Genomic DNA, 11,232 nt, shown 5'->3' on the forward strand with positions numbered 1-11,232 from the left:
TTTTTAAAAAAAATTAAAATTACGATATGCAAAAATGTGTCATCTTCATTTATGACATGGCCTTTTTGACATGGGCTTTCTTGATACACATTGTGTGTCATTAACACGCGCATCGTAAGGTTACGACACGCTAATGTGTGTCGTCTTCCTTTATGACAGGGCCTTTCTTGATGCGCATTGCGTGTCGTAAACGCGCGTCGTAACTGTGCGTCGTAAATGAGCGTCATAAATGCGCGTCGTGTCTCTTGATAACAGGGCCTTCCTTGATGCGCATTTGCACGTCGTATGAGCCTTTTACGACGTGCAATGGGCGTCGTAAAAGGTTGTTTTTCTAGTAGTGATCATACTGAAGAAATTAACCATGACTTGCAGAAAGTCTTGGATAATCATAAAACATATCAAATGTCTCATCATGTAAAGCAGATATTCAATCAGAACATCAGAAATAGTTTCAAGTCTGTTCAAGCATTGAATAAAAGGAAGTCTAAGGGATTGTGCACTCATATACACTTATAGTTCAGTTAAGGGAAATACAACATAAACCCAGAAATCAAGAAAGGACCAAATGATTAACATTGTTTCTATTGTGGAAGAAACTGGACACTAAAGGAAAAATTTCTCCTATCATCTCATCAAGCTGAAGAAGTCTGACTTGGACAAGACTTCAAATGTCTATATGATAGAACTATTTATTTTTCCATCATTCACTTGAGTATGAAATACTTCATGTGACACTAATAATTGATATTATGTGTTGATTATTGGAAGAAATAATCAATTGATTACAAACGAATGATATTTCGTGCTGAAGATATAATAGGTGTTATTATAGTCTTTTATTTAAACAATAGATGTATTGTACCTATCCTTATGGGGAAGTGTAACAGTTGTAATTTATGAATAAATCTAGATTTACTTATCGTTTAATGGATGTTCACATTCACATTCTGAAACAATGTATTATGTGTTAAAGAATATTTTCTCATAATGTTATTTATGAAGTAAATCTATAATCTTTCATTAAATAAATAATTCTGATCATAACGCCTATATAATTAAATGATATTTGATTGGAACTTACTATGTCATTATCATCATGAAAATATAAATAAGAAATACATATACCAACTTCAAAAGGATGGGATTTTTGAAGGCAAATGAGCTTGATTCATTTTATATATGTGAATCCTATTTATATGGGAAGATGATTCACAAGTGTCTTTGTCTATTAGTAGTTAAAGAACAAAAGGCTTGGGAAAGAATTATAACTAAGTGATGTATGTAATCTTTTTCAATCCATGAATAGATTTGGTGATAGATACTTGATCAATTTCATTGACGACTTTTATTCGTTATTGTTGAAACCTAAGATTTGCTCAAATTGTTTCACAGTAAAGATTAAAATACAACTTAGTGAGATCATCATTAACCTTTTGTTGTGATAAAGAAAATGATTTTTGTAAACAAAGTCTTCTTGGAACATTTTAGGAGTTGTGGAATTGATTCATAACTCATTCTGACAAAGACACTCACTTGTCATTAGTATGATTCTTGTGGCACAGGATCACTTATTGAATCTATCTTTTTGATATTCGAGGTAGCCTTCGTATTCTCTAGTAGGATAGGGTCACCTGGCCACTAGCTGAATGTCGATAGTACATGTTTTTGAAGAGGATAAAGATAGACTTTGCAGTCTAGCGTATGATGTTTTAAAAGAACTATTTACTTTATGAAATTTCAGAATTATGCTCACTGCAACAAATATATATTGAACATATATATTTTCCAACCAAAAAAGTAGATTAGATTCTTATATTAGGCTAATGATGAAATGGTTTATGCTTATCTAAAAGGAATAGAGTTATAGACCTTATGTTAAACAATAACTCAACCACTCTGGTATCTACTAATTGCATTTATGTAGAATATCCTAAATGATTATTTAGGATGAAGTTTCTACTAATCCTACTAATTTTCAGTCCATAAGACAAGTGATTAGAAGTTCTTTTTCTAAGTGGGAGCTATATGGAACTTTAAGAGCTTAATAACCATAAACTAAATGCATAATAGTTTGGAATTAGCAAATTTCAATTGTTGTTGAATTTGCTCAATGGTTGACCAGAAACTAATAAAACACATATAGATGCATTCATGTATGATCATCAAGTATGGGCTTGATTAATCTTCCTTGATATATTTTGACTATAAAGAACAAGTGAGTTTTCAAGGAAGAAAACATACATGATTGAAAATCTTACAAGATTTAAGCTAACATCTCAAAATAAGAATCGTCTTTCTGATAGGATAATTACATAGTATGATTTAATTATAAATCAAGATGGCTCTTGTGTTTTTCCACAAAGCTAGTGGGAGCACAGTAACATTCCTAATGTTATATGTAGTCAACATATTAATTCATGGAATAAGGAGTCATCTTGTCAAATACCATATGACATGATTTTGAGCAAAATCCTAGTGAAAATGTTTTTGAACTAGATAATATGATTGTATTCCGTATGCTGATGCAATTGGATTAATCATATATGTCATGATTATGCATAAAGGCCAAATAAGTCGTATGCTTAGAGCATGACGGATGATAGCAATATAATCCGAGAACAAGTCATTGTGTGACTTATATGAATATTCCAAAGTACTTGCGAGAAATAGAGAAATATTCCTAGTCTACGGAGTATTTGAAAGAAAGCTATGTTTAAGGTTGTTACACATGTGCTAAATTTTCAAATAGATTGAGATGACTCTCAGTCACAATCGGGCATGTACTCATTATGAATGAAGAGATAGTTACATGGATAGTGGTTCCATGTAGATTGTAATTACAGTTACACATCAGAGTTAGAGTACCTCGTGGTTTGGAGAACCACGTACAGAGATGCTGAATGTATAGTTCATTATGACTATGAGTAATCCCATTACGCAAGTATTGGCATCTATGTCATATTCAAGCATCTAATTCATTCTCAATAGTTTTTCTTTATATATAAGTTATATATAAAACTAAAAATGATTATACTCTCAAAGTTTATACAAATCATGTTTCTTAAATCTACTTAACGAAGCTACTTCATTAGCTAAAGCATGAAAGTCAAGTTGGTGCTATAGGGCACACATTGTTAATACAAGTAGATGTATTTGATTGATATTTAGTATTTTGGATATTGGAACAATAAAGCAACATATATTGTAATGAATGATATATTGAATATGAGTCTTTCATTAAATAATTGTTGTGTTTTATATTAACATGTTTAAATCCTCAAATAACTAGGTTATTCTAAATATCCATAGTCTTTCATAGTTGTGGCAGCATCTATGAGGTAAGACTAATATGAGTGGATTGGTGGATTCTTATAGAGATGAGAATGACAAAGAGCTGCTACCAACTTCATAGATGCTTGATTAGCAGAATAAGTATTAGACTTGACCCGCATCGAAACCACTTAATGGATCGTAGTCAAGAGTGATGTTTTGACCAAGGTTTTATCTTTTAATCTTAGACCTGAGATACATATTTGGGACTTGAAGTTTAGGGATTCTTGTGCTTAGATATGGTTTAACTTTGTTTCGTAAAAAGCAGTCATAAGGACCATCGTTGGGTATGACATGAACTGCATTGATTGGCGTATGTAGTCTAGATGATCTTTGTATTCTTAGACATGAGATACATATTTGGGACTTGAGGTGCAGGAATTGTTGTGATTTGACATGGTTTACCGTTGTTTCGTAAAAGGCAGTCATAAGGGCCATCATTGGGTATGGCATGAACTACATTGATGGGCATAAGTAGTCAAGATGGGATTTGTCCCTCTTATTTGTTGAGAGCATGACATCTAAGGCTTTAGTTAAAGTTGAACACTAAATGAAATCGATCGTGATCCATATCTAATGTTCAACATGATGTTTGAGACAAATGAATAATTGATAGCATACCTTTAGTAACAATTGCAGCTTAGAGCTCCTGGAATTGGCTGTTGACGAGATGGCACCCTTCAATCCATCGCCTAACAATCCCAACAATCCAACACCAAAATCCGATAGAATTGTTGGATCTATATGTCCAAGAATCATTATGGAGAGATATTGTTAATAATATATAGTCCTATAGGGTCACACATTTATCAAGTTGGCACATTTTGTATATTTATTATTAATATGATTATTAATAAATAATGTCAACTATTGTATTATAATTAGCAATAATTATGGTTTTGTGAAAATAATAATAAAAGAGTATTACTACTTATTATTTCATATGGTATAAATTAATAAGTAATGCACAACATTTTGGACTAGTTGAATTCTTTTGTCTTTTACCTAAAGAAAATATTTATATTTTATAAACTTAGAGTTTATAAAAAAAATAAAAGAATCTTTCTTATAAAATAAGCATGGGCCGAAAGCATGATGAAGGTATGGGAGGTTGCCTGTTAACCTTCCACCTTTTATCTCCCATGCTTCTAAAGCTACCATTACTTTAGATTATTTTAATGGTAAAGCCTTACCTCTCATGGACTATATAAGAGTGTCTTGTGTGAGAAATGTGCAAGTTTTCATCTTCTTCTTCCCTTGTTTTCTCTCTAAAACCGTGAGCATGAAGAAGCGTCAAACCTTTGAAGTTCGGTGCTTTACTTTGGTGTTTAGAAGCTTACTTGAGTTGTTCCCTTTAGTGGTTAATTGAGTTAAGCACTTAAAGGCTTTAGACACTCAAGAATACAAGAAGGAACTAACATTCCAAGTGCCTTACTCTTGATGGTGGATACTTGTAGAGAAGATCATACACTTTCATATTTTGTTATCTTCATCAACACCCCAAAACCAAGTGGGTTCAAAGGCTTCAATGGTTATCTCTAAAACATCTTATGGTTTTTTTTTTTATTTCATTATAACCTCTATAAATGGATCCATGATGGTGTGATATAGTTATGAACTAAAAATAAACTTTTTATTTTTAAAGTCTTCCGTTGCCGTTTTTATGAAAAAACAAACTTTTATCTCGTATCAAAACCTAACAAGAATAAAAACCAATGTTTCGAGTTCAAGTGAGCCATCTAGAAACATATTTGCCTTCGATCTATCCTAAGCGGTTTTTCTTCTCCAACGTGATGCCCCCTTTCAATCTCCTCCACATTTTCAATACCAAAATGTTAGACAATACTACCACGTGCAAGTACCAAATGTTAATCCAAATATGTTAAACAACTTTCTCGTTTCTCCCGATCAATTTGCACTAAATCAACCCCAAAGCTAAACCTCACTCTATCAGTCTCAAATCGAAAACTAAACCCCACCTTTTCACTCACAACCCCAAACCATAGCCTTCATGATTCAGACGAAGAACTTGTACGAGAAACTACCCCCCCCCCCCCCCCCCCCAGAACATAGCAAAGGAAAACAACCAGTGCAAGAGAAGACAAAGCAGAAGCCTCTAGCATGGAATCCGCAAGAAGAGCTAGTGTTCGGGTTGATGTTTCGGAGGATTCAGAGTAGGTAAATGCACAGCCACATTAACTTTCGCTTCATATTCTTGAAAGATTTCACAAGGAATTGGGTAAAGATGATGAGTAGTATACCAAACACAGACTTAATTCAACGTTTTGAGAAATAAGAAAAAAATGTTTCAAAAATAAATGAGTTGTACAACAATCTAAAAACCTAAAGGACAAGCGGTCAAGGATGTGAAGAAATTCTTCAAGAGGTTTTGTATTTTTTTTTCGCGAAGAAACGGGACATACATTCAAGTAACGAGCCTTGGAATGTGTTAATTCTTAGTCCAAGATGGAAATAATATGAAGCTGACTTTATATTAGGAGGAGTACAATAAAAAGAACAAAAACAGGCTCTAGTTGATACACAACTTCTTCTGATACTCATTGTCGAGCTAGATTTAAATAAGGATGTCGAACTCAGGCTAGAAGAAATTGTCCGACCGATGGGTAGGGACAAAACAAAAAGGAAAGAGAATGGTCTTCTTCCAATGCATTCGATTCCAGCATGGAAGCAGACAAAAAATGGTAAATAACGGCGACCTTTGATCGATACAATCGAAATTTCGCTAAACGTTTGACATTCGAAATTTCGCTAACAACGACCTTTGATCGATTTAAATGACGATTTGAAATTCTTGACGGAAAAAAACGAACATCTTTCCGGATCGGCTATCGATCTAGTTTTAAAGAAGAAGGAGATTATCATGAAAAAAGATTTTCCTACATCGTTTCGTCCTTTTTAAATGTAGGTCGTTTTTTTAATATTTATTTATTTATAAATGTGGTTTTTTTTTCTTTTTTCAAATGTTGGTTGTTTTCTAGGTTTTTTTAGTCTTGTTTTTTAATGTATTTTATTCTAAGTAATGAAATATTTCTATTTTTATTATTTTTATGTTTATTAATCATTTTTAAAGAATTATATTTATTTTTTAAATTATAAAACTTAAAATTAAATTATTTTTATTTAAAAATAAAATAAAAATGAAAGGTAATAAATAGTGACTATTTTATGTGTTTTGGTGAGTGAGTAGAAAGTTGATATGACTTTGAAATGTGACCGATGAAAGATAGGTACACTTAGTTTAAATTTTAATAGCAAAAAATCTTTAATGATGTGATTTTTATTCAATTATTTAATTAAATTAAATTTTGTTGATGGTTTTAGACATTTATTTAAATTGAAAATGATTTAAATAACTTTTTGAAGTTTTAACTTAACATTTTTTATTTTTTAATAGTCTAGTCTATCTGTAATAGAATAATTATATTTTTATTGCAAAACAAGAGAACATTACAAACATACAATAATTATTCTGATTACACATCATTACAAACATACAAAACAAAGATACGCATCACAAGTAAATCATAATTGCTAAGATTAAAAGACGGAGATTCAGGGATAAACTTCAATAACAGAGTGATAGCTTGTAATTTGTTTTATAGTGTAACGAGTGAATCCAGCCTCATCAAACATATATGACCACTCTTCTAAAGTTCGTTCTTTACCGGTGCTTGTATGAGCCATCATCACCATGTCAAGCATCAATACCACGTCTTCAAAGTCATGGTTTTCTTCAAGTCCAACAATTGACTCTACGATGATCACCTTCCCTGTATCTTGAGGAATAGCCTCTCGACATTTTCTTAGTATCTCAATGCATTCTTCGTCTCCCCAATCATGGAGCACTTTCTAAAATATTAAAACATGATCAATGGGGAACAAGTTAAATTTTTCTAAAGGCTCTACAAATCATAATGAACCCCGCCATTGATTCAAGATGGCCCACAATAAGAGTGGGCAACTACCTAGCCTACCTCAAATACCAAAATTAGTTAAAAAATATATCCAAGAGGATCTTTGTAAATTGCACTTAAAAAGTTTTCTGATTCGAGGGTGTTTGAAAGTTTGATTAAGTATTAATGATAGTGTTTTCTCATCAAGAGTGGGCAACTACCCAGCCCACCTCATATACCCAATCGTGCAATACTTTCTAAAATATTCAAATATCATCATTTCCGGAACAAGTTAGAAACTCTAACAAATCTAAAGATCAAAATAACCTGTATATATCGTATTATGTTCATTAGTAATTAGTAGATAAGCAAATTTTACTAGGGTATTTTCTTTCTTTATTATTTATTGGATTTAAGACATTACTTTAAACCCAATAACATATATATGATTGTCTATGCTCCGTGATGGGTGCAATTCACCCTTTCTTTTCTTATACATACAAGTGTTTATTTTCTATTTGTTAAAGAAAGAAAACAACTCAATCGAAAAATTTAAGAAACAAGACTTTCTCCATTAAGAATTTTTATAAATTTATGCTCATTTATCTTTTTCCATTTATAAAATGTGCTTTCATTTATTCAAATATATTTTAGAGATCAATTATCCATGCAATCCTATATATATATATATATATATATATATATATATATATATATATATATATATATATATATATATATATATATATATATATATATATATATATATATATATATATATATATATATATATATATATATAGAAAGGGAAAACAATTCAAAATAACAGCTCACATAAATTCACTAACCATCAAATAAGCAGCGTCAGCTTTTGGAATATGATCAAACATGCTGCCTCCTACATGTTCTACACCTTTCCATGCAGGAGCCACCGACACAACATGAGGCAGATCGAAATTAATCCCTTTGATCCATGGACAACCCTCAACAATCAGTCCTAGAGCCGTTCCATCACCACCACCAACATCCACCACCGTCTTCAGCCCCTCAAACACCTCCGGACAACCCTCGATCACCGCCCTCACGGCATTCCGAGCATCACAAGCCATGGCATCGTTAATGAGCTTACTATGACTAGGATTTGCGGCTGCAAATTTCCATAGATCAACACCATGTGCTGCCTCAAAAGGCGTGTTTTGGCTGCCCAAAACCATAGCACTTAGCTTGTGCCATGGTGCTAACATCACCGGACTGCTCTCTAAAAGCACAAAATCGGCCATGCTTTGCTTTCCATGCCTAGTTAGAAGTCGGGACAAAGGTGTAAGAGCATATCCAAGGGATGTGTCTGATATGGGCTTTTCTTGAAATATTTTATACTGGATCAAGAACCTCATGATTCTATACAAGAATGATGATGAACACCTGAGCTCGGATGCAAGCTCGGCAAGTGTCATCGGGGTGTCATGTTTTTGGAGAATATCAGGTATCCTGAGCTCAATGGCACACTTAACCACAGCCATTGGAGTGAAACCCAAAACATATTTCCATATTTCTTTTACGGCTGCTTCTTCTTCTTTGGAATCAATTTCTTCTTTCTTAATTTCTGAAGACATTTTGTTCTCAAATTGAATGAATAAAATGTGTGGATCATGGTTCCTTTAAATAGCAAAAAAATGTTGCACTGTGGGATTTATGTTTAACTAATTAATAATTATGTTTCATCTTTTTTTTCTTAAATTGAAAAGTATTATCATTATTAAAGTTGGGTGCCACTACTAATGGCCCATTGGTATATTTATATATAGTCGGTTATCATGACATATATTTATAATAGCAAAAAAAAAAAAAAACAAGTGACATTTACTCATTTACATAGTTTTAGTTAAACAAAATTGCAAAAATGGTTCTTATGATATGTATTTTTTCTGAAGTTTAATCCAAACATCAATTTTTTGGCTTCATAGTCCTTCTGCGTTAGTTTCATTGTAAATTTGGTCTTTCGGTAGACTGAAATGACTTTAATGTCTTTGTGGAATTATTTTCTATTTTTAAAATCATTTTTTTATACTTAATAATTATATTCATTTTAATAATTAAAAAATGAGAGGGCCTCTCTCTCTCTCTCTCTCTCTCTCTCTCTCTCTCTCTCTCTCTCTCTCTCTCTCTCTCTCTCTCCAAACACACATACACTCGCTAGATCTTCCTTTTAATCTCCATCATCTATACACCAAGAATGTTGAACCCAAGCTTCCTTCTTCAACCACTAAATCTACAGCAGCAAACACCATATGTGATGTAACCATCTCTACCCTTGGTCTTCATCTTGCCATTACAGACCCATCAGCCATCATCAACTCCTAAGGGACCTTCATCAGCCACAATTATCGCCATCCGAACTTGCAAATTGAGAACCAGAAGAAGGAGAAAGAAGGAAATCCATACCCATTGCAAAATCGGATCTTAAGGAAATCAACCCTTGTCACCACCTCCAAAAATGAAACTCACCTTCTTCGTCTTCTCTGTCTCTTGCTCATCAAAAAGATGTCGACTTCAAAGCCTCCATTTCCATCGAGAAGCCCTAATGGTCGTCAGATTTCTCACCAACCCTCATTGCCAGATGAAGTCCCCGATGGAGATGGATTAGCTTAATGGTGGTCCTCTGATGGTATTCTCCCTTTCCCCATGGAAGAAGACGCAATGAAGTGGGTTTTAAAGTTATGTATTTACATATTCACATGTTTTATTGTTTTGATTTAAGGTTTTCAAGTTTATATGTTTTAGAATTTTGGTGTTTTGATTTAAGAATTTCGAGTTACAGGGGTTTCGATTCTAAGTTTTCTATGTTTATATGGTTTATGGTTTCCATAAAATATGAACATGATTTTTGCAGCTTGGAGATCGTTTTTGATTTCTTGAAATTCATTATTGAGTTCCTGAAATCGAGTTTGAGTCTCGATTTGTTTAGAACATATATGGATTTAAGATTTGTTTATTCATAAGTTTTTTTTTTCATCTACATGTTCGTACAAGAACATCCAGAAAAAAAAAAAAAAAACTTTGATCATCTTTATCATGTTTATGTTTGGGATCTACCTTTTCATTAGTGTTCTAAAGGTCAAAATTATGACCTTTAGAAGCTTGAACATCAATGGAAGAGCAAAGAGAGAATGGTTTTGTGTGTCTTTTAAGACTGAGCCTTGAATTTTTGTTTCTAGAAGATGAATGAAGAACATATGTTTGGGATCTACCTATTCATCCGTGCGCACACGAGAGAGAGATGGGTAGGTCCTCTCTTGTTTTTAAATTAATAAAATATAAAAATAAGTATTAAAAATGTAAAATTAAAATTATAATGACATTTTAGTCTTTTTAGTTTTTTGAGGGACCAAAACCAAAAACACTTGCTCCAAATGACCTTAATAAAAAAAAATCGAGATTTGGACCAAGCCTCACGAAAAAAAATACTACATGGACCATTTTTACAGTTTTGTCTTTCAATTATTATGATAAATATATAATACAAGTTGGTCACTCTACATTAACTAATGTTTACTAAAATATATATTATAAAAAGGATAACTATATGTTTTATTCACATTATAACATTATTATTTTGTTAAAATGAAATTATCGATACTAATAATTAGGAGCCATTTATCAAATAAATTATCAATACTAACAATTAGGAACCACGAATAGTAACGTCACCATTCAACTAATTTTGCCACTGCCACCGCTTCCCACAACTTTTTCCTTTTTTGTTGATTGTTTATATAGACTATGTTTGGCGTGGCACAACTAACTGATAAGTTAGCTTATTTTTTAAGCGTTTTTATGTTGTCGTGTTTGGTAAGCCAAAAAGTAGCTTATAAGCTAGCTTTTTGTAAAGCTACTTAGATTAGTTTTTTAGGAGCTTTTTAAAATTTTTCTAAATACACCCCTTAATTAATTATAAAAACACATACTCGTACATATCTTTTTATGTAAT

The 11,232-nt window shown here is 32.3% G+C and overlaps 1 protein-coding gene across 1 annotated transcript; it reads right to left on the reverse strand.

Annotated features, from left to right (window-relative positions):
• Nucleotides 1-6,758: 6,758 nt before the first annotated feature.
• LOC111914971 (acetylserotonin O-methyltransferase) lies at nt 6,759-8,891 on the reverse strand. Its single transcript, XM_023910678.2, has 2 exons — nt 8,093-8,891; nt 6,759-7,200 (listed from the first exon to the last, which is right to left on the reverse strand). The coding sequence occupies exons 1-2, from the start codon at nt 8,855-8,857 to the stop codon at nt 6,904-6,906; spliced, it is 1,062 nt and encodes a 353-aa protein (XP_023766446.1). The 5' UTR covers nt 8,858-8,891; the 3' UTR covers nt 6,759-6,903.
• Nucleotides 8,892-11,232: the final 2,341 nt, after the last annotated feature.

The sequence above is a fragment of the Lactuca sativa genome, chromosome 8, assembly GCF_002870075.4.
Source record: "Lactuca sativa cultivar Salinas chromosome 8, Lsat_Salinas_v11, whole genome shotgun sequence".
NCBI classification, from domain to species: domain Eukaryota; kingdom Viridiplantae; phylum Streptophyta; class Magnoliopsida; order Asterales; family Asteraceae; genus Lactuca; species Lactuca sativa.

Excerpts from the sequence above, each read along its gene's own strand:
- LOC111914971 (XM_023910678.2), bottom strand. The coding sequence starts at position 8,857 with ATGTCTTCAGAAATTAAGAAAGAAGAAATTGATTCCAAAGAAGAAGAA. Across the intron at positions 7,201-8,092 it reads CTGACGCTGCTTATTTGATG|AAAGTGCTCCATGATTGGGG; the intron begins GTTAGTGAATTT and ends TTAATATTTTAG.